The following is a 16,370-nucleotide window of genomic DNA, read 5'->3' as shown; positions in this document are numbered from 1 at the left end:
GTGGGAAAATAGGATTGCAGAAGCAAAGCTTTAAACAATTTAAAAATATGATAAACCCAAGGGACCTAATGTACATTTTTAGACTTTTAAAATACATTTTCCTCTCTGCCTTAAGCTGGAGCACTTAAAAACATCAGACCACATGGCAATCGGTAAAACAGCTCTATGCTGGCTGCGCCACTTGTCCCTATTGAAAAAATAGGTGCCGTCGCATGATAGCAAGGGAGATAATCATGGAAACAAAACGAACTAACTGGCAGTTTTCACTGCCTTGCTGTGCACCCAACTTCATCATCAATCATGTATCATTTACAGGCAGCTTTAGGGAACAGGATACGTCATTTTAAAGCTTCTTTTTCATGGTCTACTTGAGAAGCCCTGCAATGCATTCTGGTAGTACAGTATTTAGAGGGCAACATATTGTCTGAAGTTGAGGTAACGAGTACTTTATGAAAGTTGTCCAACGCAAGTCATCACCTTCAGAAACTCCCGAAAAGATTCTCCACCTACAGTATTCACCCCCCTTGGCATTTTTCATGTTTTGTTGCCTCACAAACTGGAAGTAAAATGGATTGCTTGAGGGTTTGCAAATTTCATTTACAGAACATGCGTACAACTTTGAAGATGTGTTTTTTTATTTGTTGTGAAGCAAACAACAAAAGGACAAAGTAACAGAAAACTTCAGTGTGCATAACTATTCACCCCCCTAATGTCAGTGCTTTGTAGAGCCACCTTTTGCGGCAATTACAGCTGCAAGTCTCTTTTGATTTGATTTGCCACATCTTGCCACTGGGATGTTTGCCCATCCCTCATGGCAAAGCTTCTCCAGCTCCTTGATGTTGAATGGTTTCTGCTTGTGAACAGCAGTCTTCAAGTCAAACCAGAGATTCTCAATTGGATTGAGGTCTGGGCTTTGACTAGGCCATTCCAACACATTTAAACTCTTCCGGTTAAACCATTCGAGTGTTGCTTTAGCAGTACGCTTCGGGTCATTGTCCTGCTGGAAGGTGAACTTCCGTCCCAGTCTCAAATCACAGGCAGACTTAAACAGGTTTTGCTCTAGATTAGAATATCCCTGTATTTAGCACCATCCATCTTTCCCTCGACTCGGACCAGTTTCCAAGTCGCTGCTGCTGAAAAACATCCCATGGTGTTCTTGGGGTGATGGGATGTGTTGGGTTTCCGCCAGACATAGCATTTCCCTTGGTGGCCGAAAAGTTCAATTTAACTCTCATCTGACCAGAGCACCTTCTGCCATACATTTAGGGAGTCGGCCACATGCCTTTTGGCAAACTCAAAACGTGCCTTCTTCTTTTTAACACTAAGCAATGTTTTTTTTTCTGGCCACTGTTCCATAAAGCCCAGCTCTGTGGAGTGTACAGCTTATTGTGGTCCTATGCACAGACACCAGTCTCTGCTGTGGAACTCTGCAGCTCCTTCAAGGTGACCTTTGGTCTCTCTGTTGCCTCTCTGATTAATGCCCTCCTTGCCCGGTCTGTGAGTTTTGGTGGGCGGCCCTGTCTTGGCAGGTTTGTTCTGGTCCCATGTTCTTTCCAGTTGAAGATTATGGATATGATGGTGCTCCGGGGGATCATCAAAGATGTGGATATTTTTTTTATAACCCAACCCTGACTTGTATTCCTCAATAACTTTGTCCCTGACTTGTTGGAGAGCTCCTTGGTCTTCATGGTGTGATGCCTCTTGCTTAGTGGTGTTGCAGCCTATGGGGCCTTCCAGAAAAGGATTGTTTATACTGACAGATCATGTGACACTTAGATTACAGGTTGTAATGTAACAAAATAGATAAAAAGCCAAGGGGGGTGAATACTTTTGCAAGGCACTGTACATAGCATATTTCAGAAACACATTTTGGTGATAAGATAATATAGCCAAAAGTTTCAATAGTTTCGAAACAAACTGCCATGTTTGTTCTGATTCAAATCCGGGAGCTCACAACTGAAAGCCTTCTTCCAATGCCACTTCATAATGCCTATAGTGGCATGCCCATAAGTCGTCCAATGCTGGGAAGCCGCATGGCCTTATACTGTACTTAACTTTCCTTTTAATTTGTATGTTTTGGCTGAATTGTCTCTTCCATTAGAGAAATGCAAGAACTGAGATGTTTTAGATGAATCAATAACTCAGAACAATTACCCATGGAGTAGTTGCAATATATTAAGACTAATGTTTTCCTCAGACCCCGGCAAACACATTGCTATCATTTAAGATAGATGAGTACCAGCTGAAGCATTAATACACTGGACGTCACACTCCTAGTAAACGGTTGCTGATTAGTGATGTCACCGACAAAATCAATCACGGCAAGTTTTTCCACAAAGCCCACAGCGGAAAAACCAGCAGCCATAGCCAAGTTGGGACAACATTTCTTGGAAATCATCATTATCATTGTCAGAGTTTCGGTATAAATGAATAGATTTCCAGTGACTCTTTGCTGGATTTGCTCGAGGTGTGTACCAACAGTGAGGCATGAACCCTTAACATCGTCATCAAAACCAGATGTGGTCACGATGCCAAGAAACAGCAGAAGCTGCAGATGGTACAGGTGGATAGCAGAGAGGGAATCTCAACAATACATCTCAACGATACACAACAAGATAAGGCAATAAATTCTTCAACTTCTCAGAAGTTACTCTTTAACGTGAATAATGTGTTGCATTGAAAGTTTGGCTCAATATTAGAAAAGAAGAAGAAAGCTAAGAAATAAGCAAAGAGAAATAAATGGAGCACATACAAGTCCACACACACAGACAAAGATAAGAATCAGTTCTCAAAAGAAACACCTAAACACTTCAAGACAAAATACCACAAAGGCTGAACTTGTTGTTTGTTTGTGTAACTAGTCAGTAGTATTTTATGTGTTAAGAAGTTTCTTAACTTTGATAATGTCACTTTCTTCAGGAAGAATAATTGTATGTGAAATTGTTTAAAAATTGTTTCAAGATGTGTTTTCTTGTTCATGGTCCTATTTGAAACAAAGTGTAGTTTACCAAAACAGTTGCAATTCAACAACAGTCACTCATAAACAAAATACACAACCAAAGAAATGATTAACCCTTCACACACAAAACACTGCAAAATAAATGACCACAGAGCCAAAGATGCAGGACCTAGGTTAAAGGAAAGGTTTTACCAGGAATATGTCTGCTGTTCGTTAAACAGAGGCTTCCATTTCAGAGCTGGCTTACATTTAACAGCTGGCTGGAGGTCACTAAATCACTAAATATAAAGGATTCATAACTGTAAGCTGATTATTTATAGGGTTTTTTGGGGGACAGGGTTCGAATGAATCAGTATATTTACATACACACTGCTAAACTAAACTTTTACTTTTTTCATCATTTAACCATGACATCATAACAGCTGGAAACTATTTTGTGGAAGAGGAAACAGTTCCTACGTCGGGGACTATTTTCAGCGGCATATGAATCCATGTTTGGTGCTCTATTGAGGATTTGGGTGTGTATGTTCATGGTAAGGGAGGAACATTTAACATAGTTCAACAGTGTGGCTCATTAGTGTGTTTTATATAGTTTTGGATGACAATAGAGCTCTACGGCAAAGAGGAAGAAGATATATCAGGCTTTGATACACACACATTACCTCTAATAATATGGTGTTATTTCTTCAAATTGTTATTGTTTTATTTAAAAGTGTCATTACTTACCAAGGCAGTCTGTCTGGTGGGCGTAGGTTCCTGCCGGGCAGTGTGTCACACATTTGCCGCTGAACATCTTGAAGCCTGGTTTACACTTGGTACAGAATTCCCGGTCAAAACAGTGCTCACAGTCCAAAGAGCGACACTCTAAGAGGAGGGAGAACCGAAATTTGTCGTGAAACTACAGTCTCATTTTTGACACCTCTTATCCCACCCATGTTCACTTAAAATTAGACTGGGGAATGTATGATGTAGAAAACAAAATGTAATATTTGTTGAAATACTTTTTACACTCTGACAGCAATCGATAAATGAAAGGAAATATATAGGTACTGTATCTATGGCTTTCGCAGGACTGTATGTGTGAATGTGAGTTCTGACAATAACTACGTTTAATTGCACAGTTTGAAGGAAAATACCGTATTGCAACTATTTTCACTGATATTAAAGGGAGTTACTGTTTTCTAAACATTATTCACCTTATCATTCAAAAATATATTTTTATGATCATACATTTTTAGGAATCCTTGAAATGTTATATTTAGTCTGTAGAATACCGTCTGGAGGCCAGGACTTGTCTGCAGATCTACAATACTTCATTTAGGTATTTTTCAAATATTTAGTCTTTACCAAATATTGCAGCCTTGGATACTGCACCAGTTCATATTGCCATTTTGATATAGTTGTAAATAATTGTGCAGCACTAGCCATGTTTGTAGTTTATGTTCATAATGACGTGTTAATATGGGGGAGGGGTTTTGTTGGTAGGCCTATATGTTCTTCCTTTTAAACAAAATTGGCCAGAGTGTGGGAAAAAAGCAGAAAGACCTACATTTTTGAGATATAGACACAAAATGTAGCTTTTAGCTTAGCCTTCTGCTAACATTAGCACACAAATTCACCACTCACACAGCAAGCTACATTTTCAGAGATATGGAGACAAAATGTTGCTAATAGCTTGGCATTTTGCTAGCGTTAGCATCGCAGGCTCACAAGTTCACTGCTCATGCAAAAAGCAACACTTTTAGAGAGATGGAGACAAAATGTAGATGGGTTATAACTAATGTTAGCTCACAAGTTCAGCACTCAAAGCAGAAAGAAAGCTAAATATTTGCTAATGTTAGCATCACTGGCTCACTTGTTTGCTGCTCCCCAAAAAACTAAACCTTTACAGAGATGGATACAAATTTTTGCTATTAGTTTAAAGTTCTGCCAAATGTTGCCCTGGGCCCTTGTTGGCCTCTCTTAAGTCAAATACAATTTCTTGTGAATGGGAATGAACTCAATGAATGAACCATGCACTGTAAGGAAAGTTTGTTTTCCCTTTTGTTGGCCAAGTGTTTTTCTGGAATGAATTAAGAGGGATTCATCTCAATAATGGGGCTATTCCAAATGTGTAAACTATGCAGATTGGTATTGTTTGTTGTAAGTAAACTTTAAAAATAATCAGTTCCTTCACTATAAAGGGCCTTGAGACAGATGAGTCATGTATGCTAATGTGAGTAAGACTACTATCAGTAATGACTCTTTAGTCAGAGAGATATCTGACAGGCCTTTTTGTTATATCGTACTCATGCAGCGGTTGATGTCCTTCCCTCTCTGTCCAAAGTGTCCAGGGGGGCAGGCGTGGAGACAGGTCCCATGGTGAGACATCCCATCCCTCTGCAGGAACAGGAAGAGTCGCTCGGGGCAACGCACACAGCCGTTGTCACGGGAACACTCCAGACAGCTTCGACAGTCTTGTGATGTTTCTCTGTGAGCTGCCAGAGACAACAGAGAGTGGATAAGGAAAGAATACTGTGCACTAATATAGAGGATAAATTCAAATACCACTGTAAAAAAAGGCAAGGGAGCAATTCATTAAAAGTATATTTTCATTTTCATCTTGAAATGAAGAACATATGTCACAAAGAAAGTTTTCTTTAAATACTTTTTTAATACTGTCATTGTTTTCGAGTTAAAGTGTAGTGGCTGTTTTATTTATTTATTAATGTATTTTTTCATTTTAATATTTTGTTTTCCTGTAATCTACTGTTGAATTTCGATGCATATGTTTCGTATGTGCGAACCTCTATTTGTTTGAAGAATTTCAGCCATGAAAAGAAAAAATCCCTCATTGTAGCATACAAATCAAGTCTCTAAAATAATAGTAAATTGACTTGTGACATAAAACCCATCAAACGTGCTGAAGATATAAAGAAAATACACTTCTCTCTCTTTTCGCACAAATAGAGTTCAGTCCTGATTTGTACATCTCACTGATCATATTTCACTTCATGGTATTATGACAGTTAGGCTTACATCTAAGCCAAAATAAGTCTTATTATATTATAACAGCAAGGTAGATGTCTGCTTCAAAGATTCAACAGACAAAGTAGGAATGCTTCCGATGAGACAGGGATAAGAGGGGGTATGGAAAGAAGGATGGAATGAAGTAAAGAGGGATAAAAGATGAAGGGCAGGCAGTGAGTGTGCGCGAGTCTGAACAATCGTGAAGTGTGATCCTATATATGTGTGTGGGTGTGTTTGTGTGAGCAAAGGCGAAAGGGTCAATATTGATAAATGTTTTTAACCAGGTTCCTGAAAAAAGTCATTGCAGGTCAATGCTCTGTTAAGTGAAAAATGGCTCCTTTTCTTACCTTATAAGCAAAGTTTATAAACTGTATTATAAGCACATTTATCAGTGCATAGATATATCACTATACGTACTATCTTATGATGTGCTGAAAGAAAAATAAAACATTAAAGGTAATATAACAGAAGCATAATCAAGATAAAACATTGTAAAATAGTGAAATGTATACTTGTCTGCATTGTCAATAGAAAACATGAAAAATCAGACAATAACTAAAGGGATTGTTGGATTTTCTGTTAACTGACCATATTTTGCTTTTGGGGGTTACCTATTTCCTGTACTGTGTTACATATATTTTTGTGCATGTAAATAAAAAGTTCCCTTCAGAGGGTGTTTCTATCCCACACACTCCGATGTGCCTGAAAAGCTTCCATTGGACTCCTTTTTTTCACTTCAGTAACAGAGTGACATCACTATACAACACTCCCGCATAGAGTGGGCTCTGCATTCAGACAGAGGGTGAAAAGAGGTCCTGCAGCACAGGTAGTATGTGAAAAATAAATACCTTTTTGAACCTTCAATCATGGATTCACAGAGGCACAACATACATGTATGAACCTGAAAATGAGCAGAATAGGGCCCCTTTAAAGCACTGTTGTATGAGGTGGTAAATCATACGGGTAAGTACCAACATAAAATGAGTTTAGCAGGCTTTAAAATGCCAAATTACACCTAAAATAGGTGATTATCTATCAAATATCTGATTAAAAACGTACCAAAATAATGTATGCATGTATACAATAGTTGTGTGCTGTTCCTTTATCTGTGTTTTTCTGCCAGACAAAGTCCTGCTGATACACTTTGAAAGAATCTCATGCATCATATCTGATAGAAGAAATTGACCTCAGATGTTTTTCAGGGATAAGAACTATTTTTAAGGGATCCTGCTGAAAAATCCTCTGTACTTTAGCAGTAACAGGTGGCGAGCAGTGTTTAATCGGAGCACTTAACCCCAGTGAATTTGGTTTAGTAGCTCATTGGCAAAAGGACTCAGCAGCTCCTGGGTGTAAATGTAGGTTTAATTCATCAAATAAAAAGCAAGTATGTGAGATCTGTACTGACATAAGTTTTCAGAGCACAAGAGCTATTTTAAGAGCTTCCATTCTAAAGGCATTCAATCACACCAGGAAATCCATCAAAGAAGAGGCAGAAGAAGTAGTTTCCTTACCAACAAGGTTAAAGGTTCAACAGGTTTTCTTATCATGTGCACAGTAGAGTGTAGTTATGGCAATGGAAATCTTAGGTCCTGAGCTCCTCCAACAATGCAGCATTTTATTTATAGGACATAGTAGGGTCAATTTGAATACAATAGCACAGGGTATGTTGCTTCACCAGTCTACTTGCTCAGAGAACATTTTAACACAACATTTAAAATGTTCTCTGAGTGAAGGAACAGTACCTTGACTTGGCTACAATATTTAAGCACTCATTCCGTCCCATTTTTGTTGTTGTCAAGTTGCCACTGAGGGTTGAGCAGTCAGGTTTTACAGAGACTGTCCAAGAGTCTAACAGGTGATTTACTGTACAGATTTTAAAAAATCCCTTACAGCCAATCTGCATACCTCCTGCATTAACAAATTCATTAGGTATGTCAAACTATGAAAGTGCCCCCTGGGTAAAAACTGGTCATCCCATTTAAAATGTCCAAGCTGCAGTGAAGTTTATTTCTGGCTTTATTGACATTGTGGAGTTGTCTACATGTGAGCATGACTATCTGCCCACTAACACTATGTACATTATAGTTGCTCTGTCACTGGCTGAGTTATGGTTTACGGTTTTAAAAAGGTAAAATTTGCATTGTCTAGGTCAAATTCACATAAACACTCAAATCAGATAGCTGTGTCTTTAGCCAAACGTACTTGCAATTCAGAATCAATCAAGCTGCTGTGACCTTTGAAATACCCTGAACTCTTAGAGGTCCATGTATCTAAGAGTATTTTCAATGTTTAGTTGAATACTCGTTTCTGATTGGTTATTTGGGAATTCCAGAGTTTGTTAATTTTGCCAATAGAATGCTGCAAAGGAAAACAGACCATTTGCTTAGAAGGATCAAGGGACTACATTCAGTCATATCTATCCGCACAAAGAAGTCTGGTACATTTAACGTCAGCTAAGGACAACAAAAAAGAGTTTTCATCCATCAGAAAACATGAAAAATTGAATACTTTTTGAATATTTATTTTTATATTTGTGGAAAGCACCAAACTTTTGATTTATGATGGCCAAAAATTAAGTTTTTCCCCAGTTAAGTAAAGAAAAATGGTTCAAGAAAAGGAGAGACGGCCGTCGTATAGCTAAGTGGGTAGAGTTGGCGGCCATATGCTGGGGTTTGATCCCCATGTGGTGGACCCAGGTTCGATTCCGGCCTGAGTCCTTTTGCCGTGCGTCATCCCCTCTGTTTCCCCATTTCTCAACTGCATTATATTAAAGGCACTGGTGGCCCAAAACATTCTAAAAGAAAATACCCCCCCAAAAAGAGGAGAGAGAAAAGAGAGATTAAACACTAACTGGAACAGCAGAAAAAGACAGACAGGAAGTAAACACTACATGAACAGCTGAAGAAGACAGACAGGAGGTAAACACTAACAGGAACATTAGAAGAAGACAGACAGGAAGTAAACTGTAACAGGAACATTAGAAGAAGACAGACAGGAAGTAAACACTACATGAACAGCTGAAGAAGACAGACAGGAAGTAAACACTAACAAGAACATTAGAAGAAGACAGACAGGAAGTAAACTCTAACAGGAACATTAAAAACAGACAGACAGGAAGTAAACACTAACAGGAACATTAGAAGAAGACAGACAGGAAGTAAACGCTACATGAACAGCTGAAGAAGACAGACAGGAAGTAAACACTAACAAGAACATTAGAAGAAGACAGACAGACAGGAAGTAAACACTACATGAACAGCTGAAGAAGACAGACAGGAAGTAAACACTAACAACAACATTAGAAGAAGACAGACAGGAAGTAAACTCTAACAGGAACATTAGAAACAGACAGACAGGAAGTAAACTGTAACAGGAACATTAGAAGAAGACAGACAGGAAGTAAACACTACATGAACAGCTGAAGAAGACAGACAGGAAGTAAACACTAACAGGAACATTAGAAGAAGACAGACAGGAAGTAAACTCTAACAGGAACATTAGAAACAGACAGACAGGAAGTAAACTCTAACAGGAACATTAGAAGAAGACAGACAGGAAGTAAACTCTAACAGGAACATTAGAAACAGACAGACAGGAAGTAAACTCTAACAGGAACATTAGAAGAAGACAGACAGGAAGTAAACACTAACAGGAACATTAGAAGAAGACAGACAGGAAGTAAACTCTAACTGGATCATTAGAAGAAGACAGACAGGAAGTAAACTCTAACGGGAACATTAGAAGAAGACAGACAGGAAGTAAACTCTAACTGGATCATTAGAAGAAGACAGACAGGAAGTAAACTCTAACAGGAACAGCAGAAGAAGACAGACAGTAGCTGCAGTTCAGCTAAATATGTTGTTGATGTGGCATAAACATCATTAAACTACCTAAACTACTTAACACCAGCTAAGCTAGCTGGAATTACCTACAAACACCCTAAACACACTGAGCCACGTGCAGTGGATTAAGGGAAACAAATTCTAGCTGCACCACTTTGAACTTGGACAAACACTATCATTATGGAACAATCATTACATTAGGGCCTAGAAATGTAAACTGTTAAGTAGCTAATCCCTGTTTATCGGACACACCTTCAGAAATCTCTTTGGAAATGTAATTGACAGGAAAAACATGGAACAAGCATTAGAGGATTAGATGGTCAGAGGCCAGAGGTTATCTGGGAAATAATGTGGTTCAGAAACAACAAAGCACCAAAGATGGAGACAAATGATAGGAGAAAATACTTTATTGTTTCACAATTACTTATTTAGGTAGGAATGACCTTCGTCACATGTAAAGGATATGTGTCAAAGGAATTTGTTGAGAAGACTTGAGCAAGGTTATAAATAGTTTGTGATTGAGCTGCCAAAGGTGAGCACTAAGTAAAGAAGAGTGAGCAGATTTCGCAACAACAACTAACTTCCCTGATTTTGGACCTTGACTGAGGTCTGGACTCAGCGTCTGAGAAACAGTTCTCTGCACATATGCTATCGATCTGCGGGCTTAAGGGACTTTAAGAGGCGCGGTAGGTTTAGGTAGCGTAAAACGCTGACCTCTGCCCTTGCATGGGATTGCTGGGTTTTTAACAAGCACCAGGTGTAATAAGGTCCGTCGGGGTTCCAGGGAAACATGCTAGGGATTAAAAGAGGCGTTCCACCCTGAAACTGAATTCACATTATGTGCTGAAGGTAAAAAGAAAGTGGTTAAGAAAGATAAAATGGTGTTAACGAAGACAATATAGTTTGATATAACATATTTGGTTGTGAGTTGTGACAACTGAAACAGTTCCAAAGGTACTATAAAAATACTAATTTCAATGCAACATATGATATCTTATGTCAGAGTATCTTAGCTTTAGTAAAGCTGCAAGCAGATATTAAAATGGTAATCTTCTTGCCATCATTAATAACCTTAAATTTAAGCCTTATTGACCATGATCGTAGCTATTACTTTAACAATGTTTATTGAAATATAAATTGTATGCTGTGAGCAAATGTTTAGGTCAGCTGTGAATATTACTTGTTTCCAAATCAATTACCTAATTTATAAGATGCTATGAAGTTAGTTAATCCATATTGCAGATCACAGGGGGCGTTCAGGTAAAATCACGATAATTCAGTTTTAGGGTGTGATTTCATGGTAACACACAGCAGCGGCCGCTTCTGTAGACGGTGCCAGAATACCCACAATGCACCACAATGTGTATACTAACAGGAAAAACGTGCCAGGTGGAGGTTGACGTATTAAAACAACACAAGATGTGCAGTCCCTAATGACCCATGTGTTGGTATCCAGACAATTGATAGCAGTTGTGTGAAAGATGTGCTGTTGTTGAGCACATTTTTCACCACGTGACGGAGGGAAGTCAGAGGAGCGTGTGTTACATCTTCTTTCTCACACCACAGGATGGTTTTCTCCAGTGTGACAATGCGTTAAGCAGCTTTCATTCTTGTGTTTCTACTGAGATGTCTATAACACATACCTTAAGATAAATGAGTCCAAATTAGATTTTTTATTTAGCATGATTACAAGCTAATACAAAACACAACAAGGCATCTGTTGACCTTCAGGGCTGGGTAATAAATCAATATAATATTGATTTTGTGAAATGAGACTACATATTGTCATATTGTTTGATAAGTGTTGCCTTCCTGATTGAAAGGCTGCATGACAGTATGATGGGAATCTTTATTTATTTTTTAACACTATGTCACTAAATCCACATTACTGATAATTATTTACATACAAGTACAGTGCAATTTTAAGATAATTTAGTTGATAATGTCCATTTTATGCTACTTACCTACTTACTTATGGTGTACCTTTACTCCACTACATTTATTAAATACCTTTAGTTACTTTACAGATATGGATTAATGATGGTAAATATAATCAACCCTTAAATCAGGCTTTAGTTCACCTGGAGTAAATCCAGCAGCTACCCTGCAGTATACAAAGCCATTAAAACTAGCTGCACCTTTACCAGCTCTGAGAACACTTTAATGATCAATCATTATAAAACATATCAGAGATATTATTCTGAAATGGACCAATCTGCATGATAAATACTTTTTTTGTAGTTTAGGTATGCAAATTACTACTCCCACCTCTGATTAATTTTTAATTAATACAAATATTATAATATTTACAATATTCCATATTGCCTAGCAATACTTGAAAGTCATCATAAGACTGAAGCTTTCTTGATTATATTCCCATTATGCTCGTTAGTATAATGCCATGTGTTACTGCTCCATGTTCCTCAAGAGCTCAGTCAATAATTTGTCTTCTCACTTGTTTAATTTCCCCCCCCCATTTTTTTCTGATGGTTCATTATTACATGACATGCACTTATAGGAGAGCTCTAACTGCTGTCACACATGTTCTGACAAAGAATTGAGTCCCTATGTGATTAAAGGGGCCATATTATGCTCATTATTGTATTTTGTGCCTCTGCTGTGACATGTTGACATGCTTTAAAGTTTAAAAAGTGCTTTATCAGAGCAGAGCCAAAATCCAGCACTCTTGTGATTGCTCAACCGCTTAGCGATGACAACATATGGTATGATGTAGTTGTATAGTATATACAGTATCTGAAATTGTCTCTAATTTGACATGCTGTAATGTGAAATGCTCTTTCAGGTATGTTATAAATAAATAAATAACAGAATCATGTTTAAAGTAGCCATTCTGCACTAAGAGTACTTTTACCTTTAATACTTTGAGTACATTTTACTTCAATACTACTGAATTTGAAATCAGGCCTTTTCTTAAAGTATTTTTAAAGGGTCATATTTATACTTCCACACTGTTTAATGCTAGTACAGATCAGTTTAGTTTAATTCCTGATTTATCGTATTGTATTATGAAGATTATCTGAATTAGTCCACAATATTAAATAAAATATGTGGGAAGTGGCGGAAAGCCATCGCTGGAATCTGGATACTCAAGCAGGGAAGCATTTTATCTAAAATGTTGATCAGTCTCACTCCCTCTGAATTTTCACAGGTGCTCACAATTACCCACAGTAAGCTTACAGAAACACTAATGGACAAAATGATGGGCTCAACCTCCGGCTTTTACAGTTCAATTTTCCAGCTCTGAAACACTTCAAACCTCTGCCAATGTGTGTGTGTGAGTTTTAACAGCTTAAAGAACCAGGTCCAGATGTGAGTGAGGGCGAAAGGGTGGGAGAGGTGGAGAAAAGAGGTAAATAAAGGAAAGGAAAAAGGGGTATGGGGGGAATGAAGGGGGGAAGGGGAGAATCAACTGACAACATAAATCCCTCCCGTGTGAAGTGATGCATTCTGACAGCAGGTCAACCTGTCGCGCCAACGACCAGCATTTGACCCTTTAGACCTAAAAATGGTGTCTAGATTTAAGCTGTTCTGATCTATTAGCGTCAAGTGCCTTCATCCAAGACTCAAAAAAGTCATTTCAGGCAACATTTTCATTGTAATTTTATAAAACTTTGCACAATATCATGCTCAACTTGTGTATGTTTCAAATTTATACATACATTTTTAAACATTTGTCCAATTCTTTAGTACTGCCTTGAGACAATGCATTCGTTGTATCCGTTTTTTTTGGGATATTTAATGTTTCCATCTACTTTTGAACCGACGTTTGAATAATTTTCATTGCAATTAAATACATTAAAAACAAAATACGGATATTACACTAGTCTAAATATTTGATAGTAGTAAAATATGTGAAATTATAATGTTGGATGAAGCATTATGGCGCTGCCCCAAAGCCCCACCCACAGATTTAATTAAAAATATGCGTTTGGTACAAAACCGCTTAAAAATGTAAAGCATGCTTGTTTCAACATAATTTTTAATGATGATGAATATGATCAATCTCTCAAATATCGCAAATCATATTGCAGTTGCAATGCAAAATATTATTTTCCAAATTGTGCTGCTTTATTTTGATCAATTATCTAATATTATTTAAATTCAGATTTTTGTAATAGGTTATCTATTATCAACTCTTAATTGAGCATGCCATTTTCTGCAAAATATTGCATTGAGTAGCAGTTGTGCTATATGTTTTTCCTCTGATAGTCAGCCAGTCAATTCTAAAACCTGGTATTATTGAAAGTGTGTAATCTAGCTGTCACAAGCAGTTACCCTGAATGAGAGTCAGTGGAACCTGATGGCTTAATGCAGCCCCCCCTCAACATTTCCTAACGCCTCATCTCTGCTCGGCTTATGGGGTCGGTGTGGAAATGTCGGAAGCTAAAATGACGGTGTAATTGAGACCGGATCCCCCTCTATTAGTTCCAAATTCCTGAGGAAATGCCAGACACTGGTGAGCGTGAGGGTCACCACATACCTGTGAGGCTGTGGTGAGAGTGTTTTCAGAGGGTGTGGGGTTTTATTAAGAGTCATTAGCCACAAATATGGTTTCAAGGAGAATTTCCAACAACTGTGGAATGTCCGCTGGTGCAGAGCTTTACAAGGAGTGACAATCCAACCCCTGATAACTGAGAAAATGTAACTTGTGGTGACATCATGGTCAAGATTTAAAGACGATCTAGATTCAACTTCTCCCGAAAAACTATTTTAAAATTCGTTGATTTCTGAATTTGTAGCAATGGACGGAAACGATGATGAAATATTACCGTTTCAAAGTCTAATGCAGTGGTGGATTTTGTTAAAGGGTCACACAGATTAGACGTAAATTAACGGTAAGGAAAATACATTTCTGCACTTTTCACCAAAACCTGATATCTAATGTACCATGTGTTACATAAAAAGACACTATTAATGCTGTTCCCAAATATTCAATCATACTTATCGATTTGTAAATATATCACATTGTAAAATAATTATAGTAAATCCATTTTATAATAACCATTTCTTTGCGTTTACTTTTTGCATGATGTGTAGAACCCGGAAGGTTCCATCATGTGGAATATCAGCTCAGTGACGCTTAAAAATAAAAGTTACTGCATTTAATAAGGTTTGTTTTCCCAGCCTACTCACCACTTTGCTTCTGCACGGTGCCAGAGCCCATTTTGATCACCTCACACAGGAAGATAATCACAATGGCAAAGAGTTGCAAATGCATCTGGGCTGCTGGCAAGCGCCCGCTTCAGCGCCAGGCTGCGGACATCTGCGAGGACTCCAGGGGTGGCAGGTTGGAGATTAAGTTCCACAGCGAGGGACAGAAAGAAATGAAAAAAGGGGGAAAAGACGGGGTTTAAAAGATAATGGGATGGATGGAGAATATAATCTTGCAGGCCCAAAACAGCGCTGAAAAAGATTAGTGTAAAGGTGAGAGGCGAGACAGAAGGAAATCCTCTTCTTCTTCTTCTTCGTTCTATTTCATGCAGAAGATTCAGGGCTAAGATGAGGAGACAGGCAAACATAAACAACAAAAGAGGAGCTCATGAAAGTTTGAAAGAGCAGAGGTGAGGAGAGTAGAGAGCCTTGTCTGCTTCCCCAGACTGGCAGCTTGGAGGGAAAACTCACGATTTAACTACCACTGTCAAATTTGCGATAAACGAGCTCCACTTATCCCGTAGCCATCTTTAACCCTTTACGTGCTCTCAGGGCCTAAGTGGTTCCATATTTGCAGCTTGATCTTTAGCCCCCTCCTCCTGGTTCTATCTATTGTTGTTCAGTCTCTTCTTTTATTTTCAATGTTTACTGTCTCTCCCTGTGCTGATCAAATTGGTTTTCTATGGCAATCATATTAAATGTAAGCAGTCGGTGGATTTCATTTGACCAACCCTAGAGGGAAAATAAACTGGAGAGCAACATAACTGAGTGTTTAAAGTTTGATTATACTGTAGCTTACCATGCTTTGTGATTGATTTGTTGTTCCTGTTTGGATAAGGAGTCAGGTACATAGGAAGTCTGTGATTTACAAGTGTAAGATGAAAAGGCTGTGTTAAAAACAGAATCAGTTGTGAAGTTATTCAGTAGATAAAGTGTCAGTATAAGGCATATAAACATTTTGATTGATCATAAACCTTTCGGTCAGCCCAGTAACTGTTAAGCAAGAATATTGGATGTTTCATACCTACATGACTCAAACAGACAAACAAATCTTTCTCCAATTAAACATGATTTGTCCAGTTTAAATAGTCATGATATATAGATATACCAGTATACTGTACACTTTTCGACCACTTTTTAGGTACACCTAGTGTCCACACTTTAAAGTTAGATGCCCTTTCCCCTTCAGAACTGACCTAATTCTATGATCAAACATTTCTCAAGGTGTTGCTCCATATTGACATGATAGCATCATGAATTTGAAGCGGTTTCTAGGCTGCATGCCAATCCGTAATTCAAATCCTATGTTCCACCAGATCCCAAAAGGTGCTTTATTGTAGTGACGTCTTGTGTCTGTGGATCACTTGAGTACAGTGAACTCATTGTCA

The 16,370-nt window shown here is 38.2% G+C and overlaps 1 protein-coding gene across 1 annotated transcript in view; it reads right to left on the bottom strand.

The window, feature by feature from the left end:
* Nucleotides 1-15,414, bottom strand: part of rspo4 (R-spondin 4) — a 31,668-nt gene extending 16,254 nt beyond the window's left edge. Inside the window, exons 1-3 of the mRNA XM_063909905.1 lie at nt 14,965-15,414; nt 5,248-5,436; nt 3,686-3,823 (exon numbers count right to left, since the gene is read on the bottom strand). Coding sequence (XP_063765975.1) covers nt 3,686-3,823; nt 5,248-5,436; nt 14,965-15,049 — 412 coding nt within the window. The 5' untranslated portion in view covers nt 15,050-15,414. The remainder of the gene's footprint in view (nt 1-3,685; nt 3,824-5,247; nt 5,437-14,964) is intronic.
* Nucleotides 15,415-16,370: the final 956 nt, after the last annotated feature.

The sequence above is a fragment of the Eleginops maclovinus genome, chromosome 20 (genome assembly GCF_036324505.1).
Source record: "Eleginops maclovinus isolate JMC-PN-2008 ecotype Puerto Natales chromosome 20, JC_Emac_rtc_rv5, whole genome shotgun sequence".
NCBI classification, from domain to species: domain Eukaryota; kingdom Metazoa; phylum Chordata; class Actinopteri; order Perciformes; family Eleginopidae; genus Eleginops; species Eleginops maclovinus.
The sequence above is the reverse complement of the archived record's forward strand: the minus strand, read 5'-3'. Positions and strand labels throughout refer to the sequence as shown.